The sequence below is a fragment of the Merops nubicus genome, unplaced genomic scaffold, assembly GCF_000691845.1.
Source record: "Merops nubicus isolate BGI_N331 unplaced genomic scaffold, ASM69184v1 scaffold6080, whole genome shotgun sequence".
NCBI lineage: Eukaryota > Metazoa > Chordata > Aves > Coraciiformes > Meropidae > Merops > Merops nubicus.
The window spans coordinates 2937-25529 of record NW_008584722.1 but is presented as its reverse complement, the minus strand read 5'-3'; the positions used below and the strand labels follow the sequence as shown (position 1 = coordinate 25529).

Genomic DNA, 22593 nt, shown 5'->3' with positions numbered 1-22593 from the left:
CAGGAATGGGAACACACAGCTCAACACTCAGTGCTCTGCTTCCCAGAGCACTCTCTGGAGGCTGAAATCCTCTAAATTTCAATGCAAACTCAGTGGTAAAACAAGCAGGCTGCCTTTTCCTTAAGACTGGGGAGTTTCACTTCTAACTTTCCATGTGACGTTAACAGGGGAAAAAAAGAAACATTTTACTGAGAAAAACCTTGTGCAGTTCTCTACCCTCAGCTGCCCCCATGAAAACCACCCAGTGCAGAAACTTAGAAAAACCTTGTGCAGTTCTCTACCCCCATGAAAACCACCCAGTGCTGAAACCCTCACCCACAAGTCAGGGTAAGCAGTAGTCACTGATGTGATTTGCACAGGAGGATTTTGAGAGAAAAAGGCTGCATTTTATGAGGCTGGGCAAACAGATGAGCTCAGCATTACTCCCTCTCTCTCCATAAGCTCAGGGCTCTCTGGAATCAGCTCTTGTTTGGAGACCAGAGGCAGGCAGCTTTTCCCTGTAGTATCAGGAAAAAGGCCAGTGGGGACCCAGCTCTGCCTGCACAAGAAGATCAAACCTGAGCTAAAAAAATAATAGTAATAAAGAGAAAAATGCCAGCTTAGGGGCTCTCTCAGGGTGCTTAGAAATCTAACTGGACCTGAAAACACACTAAGTTTGGGCCATCTACATTTCCCTGGGAGTACCAACACCCTGGCACAGCAGCAGAGCTTTTTACAAAGTCACAAGTGGAAACCCAACTGTTCAAGAAGTGAATCTCCTCAGGAGGAGGAATTGTGGCTTTTGGAGATAGGGAGTGGATAGACAAAGTCAGCAAACGTGGTTCTGTTGCAGGTTTTTGAGTTTGTAGGTGGTTTGGAGGAAATTAGCATCAGAATATCATAATTCCATGTGTCTGGCATGAAACAGTTCAGTTTCCCTTTTTTAAAGAGCAGTGGTCATCCTGCATCAGGTTTTAAAACCAATGGCTGTCAGTTCAGCTTTCTCCCAACACAGATTGTGAGGAGAGGATCAAAGTGAAGTTAATGTCCTTCAATTTCTCAGTAGTCAGAAACCTCCTGTAAAACAGTCCATCCCTCATCCTGAAAAGACACCAACTTGTCTCCTTTGGGTCTTACCATCACAACCTGCTTTTTATAGGCACAATCAGTCCTGGCTGAGGTCTGGTGCAATTACCCTACAGACAATTAAGGATGGAGTTGGTTCAAAAGTTGTCTCTACCTTCTGTAGACTTGCCAAAGCAAGCTTTGCTCATCTAATTAACCAGTTAATAAGAGCACTTGTCTGTAAAGCTGCCTTGAGAAACCCATACAGAAATGGAGCCAGGACAGAACCTGGGAGCCAGAGAACCTCTACAAACCAAATTAAACTGAGCTTCTTCCTGATGGAAGATTTTCTTTGCCCAATTCTCTCAGAGTGGTTCCAGCCTCAGTGATTTGGGGACACTGCCCAAGTGTACCTCAGAGTGCTCTTGTGGAATTGAAACTCTTTGACAGTGCTTCATCTCAACTATTTTATTGGGTTTTTTTTCCCCACTGGGAAATGCCAATTCACCAAAACTGAAACTGGTGACAGGGAAGGTTCTGTTCTCAGAAATGTTTTAAAGGAAGAAAGAAAACATTCAAAGGGAAACAAGTCATGGAAATACCCAACTTCAACAATTCCCAAGTAAAGCTTTTTTTCCCCCCCAAGCCTTTCAACTTTCCATCCACAAGTTCAACATAGGAAGGAAGAAATAACAGAAATAAGATGAAGCTCTTCAAAAGAAGTAAAATGAGTTGTTTGGCCTGAACCAAACTGATTTATCATTTGTGAGCCTTTAGGATTTCATCTCATCCTCAACAAGAAGACCAATTTCTGCCCTACCTGTTCCAGCCCCTCATCTTCTCATCCTTTTTCTTCATTCTTTCTCCAAACCTGCCCTAAATTTGGGCTTGTCTTTGAGAAGAGAATGAGCCTGAGCAGCATAGAAAACAAGTGCACGTTTGCCAAATGGGCCTTACTGGGACAAGCTTTCTAAAATGGGGAGACCACATAGGCTAGGATGATGAAAAGAAGACATTGCTTTAAGGAATTATCATGGGCTGAGGTGCTGAGTTTCACCACACACTTCTCATGCAGCTAAACCCCAGCTCAAGCTTAATCACAGCTTTCCAGAGAACACTTCATCAGACCAAAGTGCTTCTCCACTGGAACTTACCACAGGATATCTTGGGGATTTTCTTTCTCTGTAAGATCCCTCCACAGACATTATTCAGAGGGCATGTTTAACACCAGCACTTCAAAGTGTCAGCTCATTAGCCCTGTTGGCCAACACGAGCAGAAATGGTGATGTCACTGGCTGTGTGAAAATGAGTAATTGTCATGGGGATAGCACTGGTAAAACTCTTAGTGTAGTAGCCAGCAAATACCTCTTCCCAGTCAGCTTTGGAGCTCCAGGCCAGCCAGCACCAAGCCTGTTCCACTGAAGGACACAGAAACATTGCTCATAACACAACTGGCAGAAAGGCCTGGAGTCCATGGGAGTGAGAGCAGGTCCTCAAAGCATCCTTAGAGGAAAGAAAAGGAGAAAAAAAAATCAATTAAAATCTTGTCAGTGACAAAATGATTTCACAACATCTCAGAACTCACAACTTGCAGAAATCTGAAATAGCACAACCTCAACAGGAGGAAAGTGGAACTCCCCTTTGCACTAACTATGGGCATTTTTTGAGACTGGTGAGTCACTTCATAGGTTCTGTTTCAACCCCAAGAGCCTGCAAAGTTCAGCACTTTTAATTTATCATGCCATGGATCTGGGACATCTGGACGTGCTTGAGCCCCCAGAGCACAGAGAGTTACAGGAGAAAAGCCAGATCTAGGGGTAGGTCTTGGACAACAAGGGGATAGAAAGCAGAGGAGAAAATAGGAGAAAATCAGAGGGTTTTTTGAAGGTGGCAGCATGATCAAGCACTATAAACGAGGCCTGTGTCAGGTTAGTGTTTGTCAAGTGTCTTTATCTTCACACATCTTGACTCTTATTTCTCAGAAAATTGCCTGGGGAGCCCCTGATCAAAGCCTGCTGCCACCACATCTTTTCTGCCCCTCAGCAGAGCTGATAACTCAGCCCAGGAAACAAAACACACTCGTTTGTGTTCAATTCCTCCTGCCTTGCAGAAATGCTCCTAGCTCTAGAAACAACCCCTAGCTGCAGCTACAAGCCTGGTGCCTCAGAGGAAATACCTCAAGAGGCTTCCTCTCCTCTCTTTCAGCCTCTGAGCCTTCATCAGAAGCTCTCCACTGGTTCAGTCTTGGCAGAAAATACTCTACTAGAACATTTTATGGTGACCCAACGTTCATACCTGATGTAGGTGAAGATCAAGAGTTAAAATTGGGTAATCTTAAGAACCTCTAGTAACTCACAAAGCCAAATCTAAGAGTGAGCCTCCTTAGCACATGTGAGAATGAAGCCCCAGCCTTTACTCACAGCTGGGAAACACATATAGAGCAAATCACATCTAAAGCTATAGCTTCATTAAATATTTTTGCTCTTTTTTAACAGCAAACACTGAGTGAGACAAGAGGTATTGTTGTCAGGAAATTCAGTATCAGTCACTAGAAATCTTGCAGCAGGCAGGAGAGGAAACCCTATGAGCTTTCTCTGAAGAGGACAGGGTTTTAGCCAGCTTGCCAGGTTCCTGCATAAACCCACATTACCTCAGAGACTCTTTTCTTTATGCAACCTTCTTACAGTTGCAACTCAGCCACAAAACCCTGAGAAAAAAACCTGAGACATGCTGAGCTTCTCAAGTTCATGCAGCAAGACACAAGAGGAGGGCCAAGAGGTGACTCTCTGCCTGATCCAGCATCCTTCAGTGGCTCCTGCCCCTGCCTTCCAAAAGTTTAGGAGTTTGAGAGCAAGGATTAGGTTCCCCCCCACACCCCCCAATTATCTCTTTTAATTCCCCATGTTCTTTTGGGCTATTTCATTCCTCTTACAAGCCCAAGAGCACCCAGGCAGTTGTTACACATCCACCTAAGGGATTTGGGAACACGATTTCAACAGGTTGAATTTTGTGTTAAGTTTACAGAACCACTTTAGAACAGAAAACAAACACATTCTGGTTACTTTACTTACATTTTGAGTCATTTTTTCCCCACATCCTGGCCTTCTGTCCTGTCCTCCTCCAGGGAAAGACTCTTCCCAGGGTGAGCTGCAGCTGATTTGTTGTGGTTTGAGGGCTGAGAGCTGAGATGGGCAGCAGTTGGTGGCAGTAGCTCTTCAACAGCTGAGAGTTATCCACGGGGTGAAGAGGAGAGCCTCAGGGCAGGAAATGTATTTTAATACACTTCTTCATCCAGATTTAAAATAAACATATAAAATGTAACTTCTTTGCCACCTCAAAAAAGCACTGAGCTGTTTTAAAAGCAGTCAGGAGGGTCTTGAGGTTAGGAAGCAGTGCTGGGAAATCCCAGAATCCCAGCATGGGGGGGTGGGAAGGGACCTCTGGAGAGCATCTTGTCCCACCCCCCTGCTCCAGCAGCTCAACCACAGCACCCAGGATCACATCCAGGAGGGTTTGGAATCTCTCCAGAGGAGATTCCACACCCTCTCTGGGCAGCCTGCTGCCCTTTTCAGCTCCCCTCTCTGCCTGTGGTTTGAGCAGGGAGAGGTGCTGCAGAGGAGCCACTGAGGTGGAAAACATCCATGGGGAGGGGCCAGATTCTGCCCTCTGCAGTGCTGCTGCAGAGTCAGAGTAATTCTGTGGGCTCCAGGAGGTTTATTTGCTCTTTTTCCTTGTTGATCAACATAAACTGCATCCTGCATCTGCTGTAAGCAGGAGAACTATCCTGTGGCTGCCTTAGGAATGTTCTCTGCTGCAGCTAGTTTAATCCTAGCAGAAATAGAATGGTGTTTTGTTTTTTTTTTTCCCTTATATTTTAAGGAAAAAGGATTTAATGAACCACAGGACTGGATATTTTGCAAAGCACATGCACAGTCAGCTCTTTTTCTTGGTTAAGGACATGCCAGTGGCATGGAAAAGACCCAAGTAATTGCCTGAGGAAGAGCATGGCCCTCAGCAAGGACAGAACAAACTTCCTTCTCTCTGGGCTTTGTTGGAAGTTTGAAGGAGGCTCCTTCCATGTTTCACCAGAGCCAAACCTGATCCCTGTTAGCTGCTCTGCATGGATTAAGTGGTTAACAGTGTTTTGAGAAGATTGTTTGTGGGAACACCATCTGTTTCCTTTAACAGATAAACAAGGAAAATTGCTGGTTGGAAATGCAGGCTTAGTTCAGCTCAGATGGCCACAGGCATGCTTGAAAGAGAAGAGGTAAAAGGAGAAAGAATCCTCATGAGGCCTGAACTTCAGTGACATTTGTTAGGAGATAAATTCCTAAGATGGGGCTGTTAGTCCTGTTTGCTTTTTTAGCCTTTTCTTTTTAAAAACTAAACTTTTCTCTTTAGCCACCTCCTTCTGAAGCCCATCTTCAAAACCAAACTGCCATCAAACATTGAAACCCATAAAAAATAGTGAGAGGGTTGAGCATCCCCTTCAGAAGCAGCAAGTTCCTTTAATAGACTTAGGGGTGAACATCCAAATCCAAAGTTACTTCTGAGAACACTGGCTTTGGGACCTTTCTTACTTCACCTGCCCAGCTCCTTTCCTCTTCCTCAGACAGAAGCAGCAGTGTGACCATGTGTCCTGGCTTCCCCTGTGAGGTCATGTCCTGGGGACATGAGAGGCAGAACAACAGCTCCACATTTTCACTTTGTCAGGTAGCATAGGTGTTCTTTAATTACTGTTACAAAACACTCACTCAAGGTCTTGTTTTGGTGGTGAGCTGCTTCTGTTCTGAAGTGAGTAGGAGCAAGCAGTCCAGAGGCACATCTAACCTGATGGGAAGTGTTGGGAGGGAAGAGGAGTGGAGGTACAACAGCAAATGTCCTTCTACTCAGTGCAGACCAGCATTTGTGGAGGATTTTGTGATGAAATCATAGAGTTCAGGTTGGAAAAGACTTTTTAAGATCAAATCCAACCCTTGACCTAACTCTGCCAAGTCCACTGCTAAGCCATGTCCCTCAGCAGCACATCTCCACAGCTTTCCAGCCCCTCCAGGGATGGTGGTTCCACCACATCCTTGGGCAGCCTGTTCCAGGCCTTGGCAACCCTTTCTGTTACTGGTTAATAAAATAAATGAGAGTCACTGGGAGAAGATAATTTGTCTTTCATGTCATCAACAAACCTTGGGTGTTGCTGGGTTTCTTAAAGTTGTCTTCTCTGGCTTTTGTAGAGCTTTTCCAGAAGCCTCAAAAGGAGCAGAAACAAAAGCTTCCAGTGCATTTTTAGTTGGAAAATAAATACCTCTTAAGTCAAGTGCACTGCTGAGCACAGCTCAGGTCTTCAGGCTGTACTCATGGCCTCCCAGCACCAGCTTGTAGCCTCTTACTTCCTTTAACCACCTCCAGAAGCACCCAGAGCAGGGCTTTGCCTCACCCAAACAAAGAACTGGCCCTGCTTGACCACTACCATCAGGTTGGGCAAGTCTGAGAAAGAGTGAAAGTATCAAGAGACCTGATCAAAAAAAAGTCCTGTGGTGCTGAGTCAAACTGGTGACCTGAAACTGGCCAGCCTGGCTTCAGTGGGGTCATTTAGGATCCTGTCACAGCACAAGAAGTGAAACCAGCAGCTTTGGAGCAGCAAAAACCTTTCATAGGGCATCTGCCTGTCTGGAGAAATGGGAAAGGACTCTAAGGATGAGCTACAAGAATAATTGTAGCTGCATGATGCTCCTGTCCACAGAGGGAGGGAGGATCTCTCTGTGGACACAGGCACAGCTGCTCTCCATGGGAGCTCCATGGTGTGATGTGTCATCTCCTTTGCCACCAGGGCTTTGTACACCAGCAAAATACCATGTTTACCTGTGACAGCAAGAGCAAGTGGTTTTACTTGTCCATGCTGAGGGACACAGGTCAGTAGTAGAACTGGATGTAGCATGGAATCATGGAATCACAGGGTAGTTTGGGTTGGGAAGGACCATTAAAAGTCATCTTGTCCAACCCTCCTGTAGTCAGCAGGGACATCTGCAGCTAGAGCAGGGGGCTCAGAGCTTGGTCCAACCTCCCCTGGGATGGTTCCAGGGATGGGGCAGTGACCACCTCTCTGGGCCACCTGGGCCCGGGGCTCACCACACTCTCTGTAAACAATTTCATCCTTAGCTCTAGTCTACATCTCCCCTCTTTCAGTTTAAAGCCATCAGCCCTTGTCCTGTGGCAAGCAGCCACATCAGAGCTGCTCTGGCAGGAGAAGATGGTGCCTGTGTAGCTACCAACAGTCCTTTTGTGCTGCTCAGCTGCCTGGACTGTCTGGAGACTTGTTTGACTACCAGCTTGTTTCTACCCTGTGCAGGTACAGGGGAAAAGATGCCAAGCTCCTCAGAGACTGACTTTCCCTCTTTTTCCTTTTATCCCACAGGTGATAACTCCAGTCAGGTCAGGACAAGGTTATGTGTATGAATTCCCTGCCAAATTCCAGAAGGATGCCTACGACATCCCCCCTGCCCGCCCTCTCCAAGGGGTAGGTACCCAGCAAACTGCCAACAGCACTGATGGGCCACAAAAGGGGATGGATTCCCACCACATGTTCATGAGCAAAGCAAGTTCTCCCCTTTTCACAGAGCAAAGATGTTTTCAGTAGAGGCTGTGGCTTATTCACAGAGCCCAGAAGTGTTTCAAAGTCCTATTTGATGTCGACTTGAGATTTGGCAGCACCCCAAATGCAAAAGTCCCATTTGTTTTCTGTGTTTTGATCAAAGAGGACGTGGAAACAGCATAAATTTGCTGCCTGGGAACAGTTCTTTTTCCCTGGCTTTGTTGTGACATAGCTGACAGTAATTCACTCAGCAAGGGTGAAATTACTGCTCAGCTGAACGGCTGCTGTGCAGGGAGTTGTTCTCACCACATAGCTCCTGCACCACGTCCCTGAGCTTGAAACACATCTTTCTTCTGGGGAACACCCTGAGGTTTGGCTCCCTCAGACCACAGGCAGCTAAAGTGGACACTTGCAGGACCTCAGCAACCCTGCATCTCTCCAGGGCTCTCCAACAGAGCAGCTCCTCTGGGTAACAACACTGCAAGCCAGCAGTACCCAGCACAGGCTGGCACTGAGTGGCTGGAGCTTGGGGATTCTGAGTGAAGGGACGTTCAGACAGTGGCCTCAGGTCACACACAGAACCCACTCTGATGGAGGACAGGCCACCCAGGGAAGCAGACAGGTGATGCTGACAGGGCAGCTCAGTGTCAGAGCTTCCTGTCTGTCAGGACCAACTTCTCCCTCAGCCCCTCTGAGCTCTGGCAGCACCCCTGTGATCACATGGACATCCTGCTCCCCTGTCCACCCCAACAGCTATCTGCAGCAGCCTGGCTTTGCTTGGGCTCTGGAGCTGGAAGTCAGCCCTGATTTCATCTCTCCAGCCTGCCCCACACCCAGGGCAGACCTAGCAAAGTCCATTCCCTCCTGGCTGTCCAAAAGACCAAGCAGCTCCCCCATATGAAACAGAGCTGAGGAGCTCAAATCATCTTCATTTGATGATGAGACCATGTGAGAGGAAACACAGAAACCAAGAAAACTCATCTGAGGTCAGAGCTTTCCTGAGGTGACTTGTTTCTGTAACCAATTTATTCTTTCTTTAGATCTATGACATTCCCCCCACATCAGTTAAGGGGCCTGCACTTCCAGTTCCTGTGGGAGAAGGAAAAGCTGTAGGGGTCTATGACATCCCACCTGCCAAAGGGGTAAGTATTGCACTGTTCCCACAAGATCCTTCATGGCTTGCTGAAGATGTGTTTGAACAAGAGGTCATGTAGGATCCTGAAGGAAAAAGGGGATTCAGTATTTTTAATGATTTCCTTCAACTGTTAAAACTAGTAAAGTGAAGCCCTGCCTCAAAAGGATGAAGATGATGGAGCGTGAGGGGATAATTGGACCTCCATCATCTCTGTGGCAGCACCTTGCCCTCTGGGGTGTTGCTGCTTAGGAGAATTTGCCTCTCAAGATGTATGTTAAAAAATGAGAGATGAAAACTGACGCTCGGTCAACCTCAGGAGAAGTACCTGGCTCCATGAAAGCCCGTGGCAGATCTTCCATAGGCCTGGGGGTCTTGAAGGCCAGGCTGGAGGAGGCTCTGGGCAGCCTGATCTAGTGGGAGGTGTCCCTGCTCATGGCAGAGGGGTTGGAACTGGGGGATCCTTGTGGTCCCTTCCAACCCTGACAGATTGTGATCTGTTTTAGCAGAGGACTTTAGAGCCCTAATGGCTCAATGGTTGGACTTGATGATCTTGGAGGTCCCTTCCAACCTAAAGGATTCTATGATTCTAAGATGTAAAATAATTTACTGTGGTAGCCAGAGGTTTCATGGTTTGCTCTTTGTGATTCAGGTCTATGCTACACCTCCGACCGCGTGCCGGGATGACACAGCCCTGAGGGAAAACCTGCAGGAGTTTCCATCTCCTGTGGGCCACGGGGTAAGAGCAGAAGGAGTTTATGATATTCCTCCCCCCATCACCAAAGCCACTGGCAAAGAACTTCACAGATTTTCTCCTGAGGGCCTTTTGATGTCAGATGGAGTGCCACAGAAGCAGAGCGTTTATGACATCCCCATGAACCACCAAAACCATTTCCTTGGGCAGCAGATGGCACCTCAAAAAGATGTTTATGACACCCCGAGGGGAACTGCATTCCTGGGACAACAGGCAGGACTGGGTGAAAGCCCAGAAGGAAGAGAAGGTGTCTACGATGTGCCACCACCAGTCCTCCAAGACACTAAAGGCCTGCAGGATGTCACGGATGGCATGAACAGGTTGTCCTTCTCCAGCACGGGAAGCACGAGGAGCAACATGTCCACATCTTCGACGACATCAAAAGACTCTTCCCTCTCAGCACCAGCAGGCCAGGACAAAAGGCTCTTCCTCGACCCAGACACTGCCATCGAGAGGCTGTATGGCCTCCAGCAGCTGGTGGAGACAGCTGTCCATCACCTCCTGGCCTTCGTGACGGCCGACTGGCGCTCCTACGGCTACATGGAGAAGCACCTCAACGAAGTCCACTCGGCGGTGGACAAGGTGGAGCAGTCCCTGCTGGAGTACCTCCAGTTTGCCAAAGGCTCGGCCGCCAACGCCTCCTGCCTCTCCGAGTTCGGCCTCCTCAACAAAATGAGGAGGGAGGTGCAGAGGTTGGAGGACTCTCACCAGATCCTTACCCAAACCAGGCAGGACTTGAACAGCTACAGCTGGTCCTTGAACGTCCTGGCTGTCAACAGGCTGCAGAACAAGAGTGATGACCTGGATCGCTTCGTGATGGTGGCGAGGACGGTCCCAGATGATGCCAAGCAACTGACCACGACCATCAGCGTCAACGCAGAGCTGCTCTTCAGACAGGCCTTGGGCAGCTCACGTTCCAGGAGCCTCCCAGAGAACCTCATCCACCCTCCTGACTACGTCTACGACAACGCCCACGTGCAACGGCACGGGGAGAAAGCCCAGAGCCACTGCAGCCCCCTGCCCCCACTCCTCAGCCAAGCTCAGCACCCTCACGACACCACCGGCCAGAGCTCGGAGAAGAGCTGGATGGATGACTATGATTATGTCCACCTGCAGGTAGGTGAACCCAACACCTCCTTCTGCACCAGGGCAGGAGCAGGTTGGACGTCCAGAAAAACGTCTTCTCCAGAAGGGTTGTCCAGCCCTACAGCATGTGGCCCAGGGCAGGGGTGGAGTCTCCATCCCTGGAGGGGTTTCCAAGCTGTGGAGATGTGGTGTGAGGGACATGGTTAGTGGGGACCTGGAGGTGCTGGGTTGATGGTTGGACCTGATGATCTTAAAGGTCTCTTCCAACCCAGACAATGCTATGATTGTGAGAGCTGTCTGTGGGTTCTGGAGTTTGTCACACTAACAGGTACTCCAGAACAACTTCAGCAAGGAGATTTCTTCCTCTCTGATGGAACTTGGCACACATAACAGCCACAGCCCTTTGCTCTGCCACCCTGTCCTTTTCTTCTCCATCCTCTTAGAGGTCTTTCACCTGTGGAAAACCCCTTAGAAAGAAGCCTGTTAGTTGACCTATGAGTTGTTGTGTATCTCAGGAGCAGTTTTGATTTGACCCAGTGTCTCACTTTACACAAAACAGGGGAAAGAAGAGTTTGAAAGGCAACAGAAGGAGCTGCTGGAAAAAGAAAATATCATGAAACAGAACAAAATGGAGCTGGAGCACCATCAGGTAGGTTCCCACACACCAAAACACAGCGTTCCTTGCACGTCACGAGGGTGGTGTTGCCCTATCACCCAGCAGAACGTGGCAGAAGCAGCGTGGAGGTGAGAGTGAAGGGTTTGTCAGCTCAAAACCCCAGAGGGGTGGCAGCTTTTTCAAGAGCACGTAGGAGTCGCTGCCACTTGGAGCCATCTTCTCTGGCTGGTGACTGCAGAACATCCCAAAGGAGCAGCAGGCTGGAAATCTGCCACTTGGAGCCATCTCCTCTGGCGGGTGACTGCAGAACATCCCAAAGGAGCAGCAGCCTGGAAATTCAGGGGGCGTGGGGGGGGTTTTTACAGGCAGATGAGCAGCAGGCTGGAAATTCAAGGGGTGTGGGGTGGGTTTTTACAGGCAGATGAGCAGCAGGCTGGAAATTCAGGGGGCGTGAGGTGAGTTTTCACATTCAGATGAAGCATTTTAGATGTTTTTCATCTTCTGACTACTGCGAATTTGAATTTATGGTCACCAAAGGGCTTGAAGCTGAAAGGAGAAGATCTCAGACAATGAATACACTGCTTTTTATTTGGTATAAAGTCAGTCTGGGATACCTGGGCTGCCCTCAGGCAGGGAGGGTGGGATTGTAACACATAGCAACGAGCCCACCCTTTAAGGCAGCCTCTTCCCTTTCCCTTCCAGATCCATCAGTTCCAACGGCTGGAGCAAGAGATCACCAAGCCCGTGGAGAACGACATCTCCAAATGGAAAACCCCTCGAGCTCTGCAGCCCTCCAACAGCACAACCCCTTCTCGGGACAGCCAGCTTCTCCTCTTTTACTCCGACCAGTGCCAGACCCACTTCAACTCCCTCCTCAACGCCATCGACGCCTTCTTCGGCTGCGTGGACGCCGCCCAGCCCCCCAGGATCTTCGTGGCCCACAGCAAGTTTGTCATCCTGAGCGCCCACAAGCTCGTCTTCATCGGGGACATGCTCAGCAGGCAGGTGAGCAGCCAGGAGCTCCGTAACAAGGTGAGGAACTCCAGCAACCAGCTGTGTGAACTGCTGAAGAGCGTGGTGCTGGCCACCAAAGAGGCCGCCCTGCGCTACCCCAGCACCGTGGCCCTGCAGAAGATGGTGGATCGGGTCACCGAGCTGTCCCACCACGCCCAGTTCTTCAACCTCTCCTTGGTCCAGATGGCTTCCTCCTGAAAGCTGGGGTGGGATCCGACGTTGGGAAAGCAAAGGGACTTGGAGGTGGTTTTTTTTTATGGAACTGTTGTCTTCTGGGTTGGGTTGTTTTCTTTTTTAGACCTTTTTTAACGAAATATTGTAAAAATATTCTTCTGCCTTAGAGGAGCTCATGAAATCAGGGATCTGGGAAGACATCTGGGTCTGTATTAGGTTCTAATACACCTTTTAGGTTTGTACACACTGCCTATATGTATATGTTGCTGCATCCCCCCCCCCCTCCCCCCAAAAAAACCATGGATTAAGCACCTTAAAAACGCCGTGGTGGGTCCAGCAGTGCCTGTCTCCTGGACGTGCTGCCCCCTCCTCTTGGTGTGTTTGTTAACCTGGATGCTGCACTCCTCTTAGGTCATTCCACCTTCTTCTTGGCACATGGACTCGGCTGCAAAACCTCCTTGTGGCCACCCGTGAAGCGAGTGTGATGGTTCTCATAGAACTCCATTCTCTTTGTAGAAATGACTTTCTAGAGCTTATTCCAGGAACTTGGAACTCTCCTCTTGATGTTCCCCTGCTAGGTACAGCACCTGATCCTCCTGCCCTACGTGCACCATGGCAACGACCTAAAAAAAAAGGCTAAAAAATGCATTTTTAGGCTGTAGAAGAAACAGAACCTTCTAAGGAGGGAGGTTTTGGTGCAGATCTCACCCCCCACAGCATTCAGGTTTTGCTTTTCCTTATCAGCGTGTGATTTCCAAACGTGGATGGATTCCCAGCAGTGTAAATTCCTCTGTGTCCACCTCGTGTGCCCTTGCATTGGCAGTTCAATGTCAAGAGTCAGGCCCAAAAGCTGTTGGTCATGGACTGGGAGTTCTCCTGGGAGCACCCTGGGATCTGCTGGGCTCATCTCTGAGGCTGCACATCAGCACTGGCTCCAAATTTCAGTCCCTTCCAGAGGGATGAACACACAGATGATAATCCATATGGAAAGACAAAAGTTCCATTTGCAAGGACTGATCTTTAGGTAGACAATTTAATGAACAAACAGCACTTATTTTCCTAGGACCTCTTTTTTGGGAGTTAACTGCACCTATTGCAATTCTGACTTAGATTCAACCATGGGGCTTTTATTTTTTGGTTTCTTTTCCAAATTCTGTTGAGTAGGTGCTGGTCCTTCTGCACTACACTACTGCCCAAAATGACCTCCTGTTTTAATGGGGCCATTCCACCACAGTCCCACCCAACAGTGTTCCACTTAGACCTCCCAACTGCTAGCAGAGGGGTGACACTCCTTGAGAACTTCCACGTGTGCTCCAAAACACACCCGAGCTTCTCTGGCCTCATCACCTTTCATGAACACCCTAAAAAAACAAGTCCCAGCACACCACTGGCCTGCTGGCCTCAGACTAAAACCCCTGCTTGGAAGTCAGCTCAGGTAAATTCCAGAAGATTCTGGCATTTTTTTTTACAGGAGAAACACTACTGGCCTTGAATGGTCCCACATGGGAGTGCTGTGAGCAGTGGCACCAGCGAGCAGGTCACGGTGGTGTGAGGTTGGTAGCACCTGGAACATGGACACCCCTCCTGAACTTTTAGTCTTCCCAGCTCTTAGCCAAACTCGTGCCTTACTGAAATGGGATTTGTCTTGGATAAATGTCTTGGATAACTCCACCCTTTCAGCAGCATGTGAAACCTTTCAGCCTTCACTCAATGTCTGGGAGCAAAGACCTCTCGTAGCCACCTCAACATTGCCTCCAGGGGCTGCAGAAGTTTCTAGAAGGGCAGTTGGGCCTAGTGTTGCCTCCAGGTCTGGCCCAACACCAGAAAAATGGGGCAGCTTTGCCCCTGTAACCAGTACCCAAAAACCAATCCACCTGAACTGCTCTCATCCCAGTGCTCTTTGGGATTTCCTCGTCCCTTTGGGTGGGGTTTTTTGCCCACTGTTATGTCTTTAGAAAGTGAAGATGCCTTTTGAAGATCAGTGGTTGTGTGGGTTGTACTTTTGGAAGGACAATCTTTCTTGCAAGCCTGTATCACACTTTATTACCGTGTAGAGTCATTTGAATTGAGCTTTTTTTTTTTATATAAAACCTTGGTCTGGGTGTTTTCTTGTCTTCAGAGTCCTCTAAGTGTGTTCTAAAAGAAATTGCTGCTTGCTGATACTCCAGAAGCCATTCTCAAAGGAGGGGTTCCTCTCCAAAGAGGAGAGTTGGGGGAAGGGGGAAGAAAAAAGGCTAAAAAAAAGACCCTCCTCTGACTTTTGATTGTCTTGCAGAAAGGAATCCAAGTAGACCTGAAAACTTCTGGGGCAGGTAGAAGGCTCTTGGGGCATTTCCCCTGCAGGGACTCAAGTCTGGCTTTATTCCTGAGAAAAAAAAGCCCCAGTGGGGAGTGGCCATCAGCACAAAAAGGGAAAATGAAAAGGAGTTTTACTGTTCTGGTGGGTTTTAAGGTAGGAGCAGCTCACCCAACAGCCTTTCATCTCAGGAGGGGATCTGAGCTGGGAAGAGGCACCTGGAATGAACTCCCAGAGAGGGAGAAGTTAACCTGCTTGGCTCTCCTTGGGACACCTCCTTCCCCAGGCAGCACCCACAGGGGGAGGTGGATGTGGGCTCCACCATTTCCACCCTGCAGCTGCTGGAGCTGCCTCTGCACACCCAGAAGGTGGAACCCCACCAGTCCCTCTCCCCACAGAGCCACCACCTCCATCCGAGGAGTTAAGCTGCTGAAGACACTGAGATAAAGAAGAAAGTCTCTTTCTTGCCCCCTTCTTTCCTCCCCACAGGGATGGTGACGCCCAGAAGTGCCCCAGTTTGGATTAGCCCATCTCTGCTCCCAGTGGAGACACCCCAGATGCAGGTCACCTTGCCTACCTGAAGACACCTGCATGTGACACATCATCAGGGTCCCCCTTAAACTGAAGGGAGACCTAGACATAGGATTCAATCATCTGCTTTAGGGTGAGATGAACCTTCTCTTTAGGTCTCCTTAGGTCTTCAAGGGCAGCTGAGATGAGTTGCTTGGCTGCAAGTGACCATGTCATAGACTTCTGGGTTTTAAGGAGGATGAATCCAACTCACAGACCCCACACCCACCTCCTGAAACCTGCTGTAAGTCACAGCTTGAACACTAAAACACTTAGAAACTCATGGTCTCCATCCAGTCTGAAGCTGGTGTTGGTACCATCGAAGTGTCCTGAGGTTTCAGTTGGGGATTAGGAAGAATTTAGGAAGAATTAGGAGGAATTTCTTTCCTGGCAGAGTGGTGAGGCATTGGGCCAGGGAGGTGGTGGAGTCACCATCCCTGGAGAGGTTCAAAACCCATGTGGATGTGGATGAGTCCTCACTTCCACAGGGGTGGCACCTTCTGGGGTTCCTCTCCACAACGTTGAGGAACGAGCCCTCCAAGAGCTTATTCTCAATGCTCTATCTAGTGGCACAAGCAGAGCCTGGTCTCAGCAATGAGACTCCTCCAATGAGCTGGCACTGCACTCATTAGATGTCAACCACACGTGGAAGCTCCAAGATACTCCCAACCTGCTCCTGTAGCACAAACCAACAGTTCTGGAGGAGGGAAAAGCACCTGCCTGGAGCCCAGCGTGAGGTCCCAGCCCAGGCCCCTGCAGGGGAACCTGCCCCAGGCTGTGCTAGCTCGGTGGGAGGTCCCACAACTCATGGATTTCACACTGAGCCATCACATCTCCTCAGCTCCTGATCAGGGGCTTGGCTGCAGATCATCTTTCTGCTCAGAGTCCCACAAACGTGCTGTGGCATCAATTCCACAGCAAACCAACATCTCTGGGGTTATCCATCAACCCACTCCACAAGGCATCACTTCAGCTGGAAGTGCCACCCTCTGCCTCCAGGCAAGCCACCAGAGAAGGAACTCTCAGCCCCGTGAGCATCGCCCACTCAGCTTCTCATCCTTCAAAAAAAAAACCCCAAACAATCAAGTCAAACCCCCAAATATGGTGTTTTCTACCTGAATCCATGGCTTCCTGGGAGGCAAGGCCACGACAAGCAGGATCGAGAGCACTGCAGCAGCTCCCACGTCCCACTCCTCAGCAAGGTTTGTCCCCCACAGACACCGAGCCTGGGGCACAGAGGAGCCACAGCTGTGGTGGCCCCATCACCACCTGAGATCCATCAGTTCCTAAAGCTCATCCCAGGCCCTGTGGTTAGGCTGAGGAAAGGCCCAAATCAAACCCAACCAGTTCCTGAAGCTGCTCTTCACCACGTTATGGAACGTGGGGAACCCTGAGAGCTGAAGAAGTGCAGCTGTGGTGGGTTTGGGGTGGCTGGCAGAGCGTTGCCCCTCCACACAGGACTCCACGTGTCCCACAGCTTTTTTGGCACCCAGCAGATGGCCAAAGGTTGAACCAGGCTCAGGCCCTGCAGGGAGCTGCCCTTGTGCTGAACACCAGCAGAATTACTGACAGCAGGGGAGCGTTTCCAAGGCCCTGCTGGACGCTGAGTGGTTCTCCTGCCGGGTGGACCTCTCCCCGCAAAGCTTGAAGGGCTTTGCCATCTAGTGGTGAAAACCCAAAGCTCCCCTCGCTCCCCAACAAGGATTCTGAAAGCCTCTGGGCTTGCAGGCTGGACCTGCGGGCAGCTCTTGCTGCTCCAGCAGCCAGCCCAGGGATCAGCCCTTCGGGAGAGACACGAAAACATCCTGGACGTGGGGACAAGGAAAAGTAACTCAAGGAAAAGTAGCTCAAGTGGGGGGGGGGAATCCTTGGGGGGGGGTGAGAACTTGGGCTGCAATAAACGCCACTGAAGGTACTTCAGTGTTTGTCACAATTCCATAAAGCTTGGGATAAAATAAAGAACCACAGACTGGTAGGGGTTGGAAGGGAGCTCTGGAGAACATCTTGTCCCACCCCCTGCTCCAGCAGGTCGCCCAGGGTCACATCCAGGTGGGTTTGGGAGAGCAGGAGGCTCCACAGCCTCTCTGGGCAGCTGCTCCAAGCTCAGACACCCTCACACCAAAGAAGTTTCTCCTCCTGGTCAGGTGGAACCTCCTGGGTTCCAGTTTGTGCCCATTGCCCCTTGTCCTGTCGCTGGGCACCACTGACATGAGTCTGGCCCCAGCCTCTTGCCCCCACCCTTGACAATCATTGATCAGATCCCCTCTGAGTGGTCTCTTCTCCAGGCTGAACAGCCCCAGGGCTCTCAGACTTCCCTTCTCACAGAGATGCTCCAGGTCCCTCAGCACCTCTGTAGCCTCCCCTGGACTCTCTCCAGTAGTTCCTTCTCTCTTTAGAGCTGGGGAGCCCAGAACTGGACACAAGACTCCAGAGGTGGCCTCACTAGAGGCCGAGGTAGAACCCCCCTCAGCCTGCTGGCTACACTTATCACCCCCCAGGAGACCACTGGCCTCTTGGCCATGAGTGCCCATTGCTGGCTCATGGGGACTTGTCCACCAGCACCCCCAGCTCCTTCTCCAGCAGGTCATCTCACCTGTCCTGTCCATGGGGCTGCTTCTCCCCAGGTGGAGCACCCTGCACTTGTCCTTGGTGAACTTCACAAGCTCCCCAGCCTGTCCAGTCTCACAGAATGGCAGCTCTGGGGCATCAGTGACCCCCAAGTGACCACGCTGTGGCCCCATCCCACCCCCTGGGCACGGGGGTCTCTGCTGCCCAAGCACTTGTACGGCCCATCTCCCAGGGTGGAGGCTGGAGAGCCCTGACTAGAAATGGAGGAGAACCACCCCAAGGCCCATGCCATCAGTGAAACCCAGGGGGTTGGGCTCAGTTTGAGTCCTGCTGATGAGGTCTCCAGCCTTTCAGAGACTCCTCCCCATTTCCATAGCTGTAACTCCTCCCAAGGGCACCACACCCCAAAACCTCTCAGACATCACCCTCTGGATCAGCACTGAAGCAGAAAAGCAAGTGTGTGAGATTGAATTTTGGAGGTTTTCCTCCAAAATCCCCTCTTAAACTCTTCTTATTTAATGGAAGAACCCAGGATTCAATTTATGCATCTTATTTAACAGAAGCAATAAAGGCTGAAGCATGTTCTCATACCCTTCTCCTCTACACCTTCATGGTCTCATACCCTCCTCTACACCTCCATGGTCTCATACCCTTCTCCTCTACACCTTCATGGTCTCATACCCTTCTCCTCTACACCTCCATGGTCTCATACCCTTCTCCTCTACACCTTCATGGTCTCACACCCCTTCTCTACACCTTCATGTTCTTATACCCTTCTCCTCTACACCTTCATGATCTCACACCCCTTCTCTACACCTTCATTTCCACAAGAACTTCCCACTTTGCCAACTTCCTTTATAAAAACTAGTCCACAACCCACCTTAAAAGTATCAAGAAGAAGGGAGGGAGGAGGTGGTTTGATTTTTCTCAGGTTTGTTGTTTGTTTGGGGTCTTCTTCTCATTGCCAAAACAAAGTGACCACCCTGCAGGACAAGGCTGAAGAACCACCTTTAATAACTGCTCTGAAGGACATACACGAACCTGCCCTCTCAAATGAAGTCATCTGTGGGGGTTCCACCAGCCAGGAGGTGGCTTCTGACAAGTCTTTTGTAGAGCTGCCCACCCAGAGATGTTCTACCAGAAAAAAAGACAGAAAAACCACTTGGGTGAGATCCTCACATCCAGTCAGGTTACTTTATTTTTCATCTGTGCAGTCAGTGAGAAGAACAGTTAATGATGACAACAAGACAACCACAGAAGCTTTAGGTGCAGTGTTGTAACTGGAGCAGCAGATGACCCCACTGATGATGTTCTCCACGCTGACCCACTTGGGTGTCAGCAAAGTCCTTCAGTTTTACCAATGGCTTGTGTGGTTCTTCCACCTGCCCAAGCTCTTTGTTCCACCTTTCGTGGTGGGAACCACCAAGTGTCAGCTACAACACAGGTAAATTTACAGCTCCCAAGTTCCACAGCCCCTGCCACGATGGTGGAGGAGCTACCCTGACAAGAAACCCCCCCAAAATACATTCAAGAGAATGGCTGCAACGATAAGGCAACAAACAGTGTGAAAAATACTGAAGAAGAGGAGCCCCGAGGTGTAACCCGGTGCCCTCCCATGGTTCTGAGAGAGTCAGTTCAGCAACACTTCAGCAGTGGGTCAGTACAACCATTGGGGTGTGTTGGACTGCCAGCAATCCCAACCCAGGTCTCCTCACGGGGACCTGCTCCCACCTACAGCTCTGCAGGACCTGCCCTGTCCAAAGATTCTGCTGCAAACTCCCTCAGGGAAAAATCTGACAGTGTTCCAAAGTTCTTGCAAAGCCTGCAGGACAAACCTTTGGCCTGCTGCTAGTGAAGCCACTGGAGTCACAGCCTAGGCTGACAGTGTCATTGGCAGCTATGTTACAGCAATGTTAAAAAAAAATAGCATCAGCTGCTTTAAAAAAATAACAAAAAGGACTGAAAATGGCTTTGGGGAGTGACAGGTTCACCTAGGACAGAGAGGGAGGGAGGAGGAAGTTGTTTGGCTAGAGCAGGTGAGCTACCCAGAGGTTCTACATCCAGCTTGTGGTGTGTTTGATCCGTGTCAGCGTTCAAACCCACAGGGATTTTTTCCTTCTCTTGCTCCACTCCTGATCCTTGCCCCTCTAGAGGCACTCTGATGAGCTAACACGTGTGCTGCTGCTTCCTCACAGCTCTGAGGAGCAGAGGCTGGGTTAACTGCTGCTCAGCCTGGGACACGACTCCTGTCAGGGCAAGGTGGAGCGTGGTGGAGTGTCAGTACAAAAAAAAAACCAACCCAGAAATCTTCATTTGTAAGCCTCTAACAGCAAAGCTCCAGGTGCTGAGGATGTTTCTGGAGAAAGCTACAGCAGGACCTGTTCCTGATTTTTTTTCTACAGGGAGCAATGATCCAAATCCCACCCAGGCACCTTCCCTGCTCCAACACAAGCTGGACTCCAAAGGTTGAGGGAAATCCAAGCCTTGAGAGAAGACTTCTGTGGCTTGTGGCAGGAGTTGTTGGGAGTCCTCTCTCACACACACATCCAGGGTGGTTCCTTCATGCTCCTCCTCTTCCCAAAGATCCCACGTGTCCATCTTCAGAGCTGCAGGAGAAACCTCAGTGGAGCTCTTCCTTCTGATGTGCAACACCAAAACAGCCAATAACTCATTCTCCAAGGAAAAAGGGAGCAACTGTGGATTTGGGGCAAAAACCAGAAGTCCTCCAGCAAAGAGGAGGTACCAAATTCATTGCCACAACACTGTCCAAGTGTTCCAGCCGTGTCTGTCACACTGGTCACAAAGCCCTAAGTGGTGCCAGGTCAGAAGTGACATCAGGTACCACAGACCTGACCTAAAGGTGTGGGAAGTCAGCTAGGGAGGTGCTTAAGTGTCCAAAACCCAAAGGTGACACACCTCAGAGTACTGAGCACACAACCTGGGCACCTTCCCCTCTCCAACACCAGTTGGGCTTCAAGGGTTCAGGAAAAACTCAGGAAACTGTTTAACCTGGAACCCTTCTTAGGCCCAAACCAAAAAAACAGGTCTTACCACCAGATTCCTTTTTGTGTTTTTTAAAGGAGAGAATAAATCCAAATTTGGAGGAGATCTCCAAATCATGTGCATCTAACATTGATTTTTTTGTTTTTTTATTTCATTTATACTATTTCTATCCCTAAGAAGGTGACTAAAATCTCACTTTAGAATACTTTCTAAAGCAGGATGTTCTTCAACCATTCTTCAAGTTCATGTGCACTCCCAAGGTTGAAGGAAAAAACCCAGATTCAGCTCTAGCTAAGGAAATAAACCTCAGTTTCACTCTATGTAGTTACAGTGCTGTAAAGAGAAAATAATTTAGGAACCATTTCAGGTCTGAAACATTTCCTGTGTTCAGACAAATGCAAAGGCTGAGCCTGAGGTCCTGTCTTTCAGCAGAGACAGGAGCTGCAGCAGCTCGAGTGCTTTTCTCCTGAAGATTTCTCTCCACCTCTCCTTTCTTCCAGCCTGACTTGCTGAAGCCCCCCCTGAACCATTGCTGAAGTCACAAAGATGGGGAGTTCAGAAGAGAAGGTGCCAGCAGTGCCCCTGAAGTCAGTTTGGCAGGAGGAGGAAGCCCCTGAAGGCCAGTGCAGAGGTGCTCAGCCACCCGTGGCTGCTCAGGAGTTGAAGGGAGTCCCTCCTAAGTTGTGTCCTCTGGAGGGGCCCTTCGCTGGCGGGCAGATTTCTGCCTGCCTCTCTGAGGGGAGGGGGGAGTCTCCTGCTCAGCTTCAGTCTCTGCAGGCTCGTTGTCTCCCTGCTGGGACCCCGTGTCCCCTATCAGTTCTCTCAGGAACTTGAATTTGGACAAAAACAACTGCCAGACCACGTACCAGCCTGTGGGAGGAAGGAAAAAGAGGTGCCACTTAGTTATCTCAGACACACTGTCAGCTCTCAGGCAAAGTGCCCCACAAAATGCAGAAAAAATGGGATCAGCTCCCACCCTCTACCTTGATGATCTTGAGATTAAGACCAGGTTATAACAAACCTCCTTCAAAATGCACAAGGTCTTCCTTACAGACACTAGAAGAGCCCATCTCCCAAATTCAGGGGTTTCCCTCACCAAGCCCAAAGCCCTTCCAAGTGAAAATCACATTTTCTGGTAAATTTTAATGTTCTGCTCCACTGCTAAAATGCTCTGGGTCCCAAAACTATGCAAGTAAAAAGCTGAGATGGTTGTACTTCTAGAATCTCTCTTGAAAAATATTTAAGATCCAGCTCCTCCTCTCTCTTGAAGTTCTTCTCTACCAAGGAACTGAAAAAAGCAGATATAAATATGTTAAACCTAACCCAAAATCTTCCTTTTAAAGCCCACGCTTGCCTAAGTGTGTAGGTGCCAAGTGGCTGGAGCTTTAGCCAGCTGAGGACTGGTGAGATCCCCTCCCCTCCAGCTAACCAGGCAGGTTTCACCTCCCACAGAACAGCACCCAGCTCCTCTGAAACTCTCAGCCCAGCAGTGTAAGATTTCACCAGCTCTTTGAAACCACCCCCCCAGAAGTGCCATCTGCAGCACCAAACCCTGGAGCTCCACACCAGTGCTCCCAGTCCCTGCCCCAGCTACTCAACCCTATACTGGTTGAGGAAACTCCTCCCAGTCAGAGCTCTCAGCACAAAAAGGGCCAAACAAAGACCAAGAGGTAGCATTGTGCACCACAGCACTGCTGGTTTTCTTCCTCTTCTGGTGCCAAAAAGAGCAGCCCACTGCTTAGGACAACAC

The 22593-nt window shown here is 49.6% G+C and overlaps 2 protein-coding genes across 2 annotated transcripts in view; one reads left to right on the top strand and one right to left on the bottom strand.

Annotated features, from left to right (window-relative positions):
* NEDD9 (neural precursor cell expressed, developmentally down-regulated 9) overlaps positions 1-12430 on the top strand; it is a 16680-nt gene extending 4250 nt beyond the window's left edge. The window contains exons 2-6 of the mRNA XM_008945117.1: positions 7454-7555; positions 8671-8772; positions 9415-10632; positions 11162-11251; positions 11921-12430. Coding sequence (XP_008943365.1) covers positions 7454-7555; positions 8671-8772; positions 9415-10632; positions 11162-11251; positions 11921-12430 — 2022 coding nt within the window. The remainder of the gene's footprint in view (positions 1-7453; positions 7556-8670; positions 8773-9414; positions 10633-11161; positions 11252-11920) is intronic.
* A 9089-nt stretch (positions 12431-21519) lies between these two features.
* SMIM13 (small integral membrane protein 13) lies at positions 21520-21713 on the bottom strand (the record flags this gene model as incomplete). The annotated part of the gene is made up of 1 exon (XM_008945106.1): positions 21520-21713. A coding segment is annotated over one exon (194 nt), but the record flags the coding sequence as incomplete, so codon positions are not given.
* Between the last annotated feature and the right edge of the window lie 880 nt (positions 21714-22593).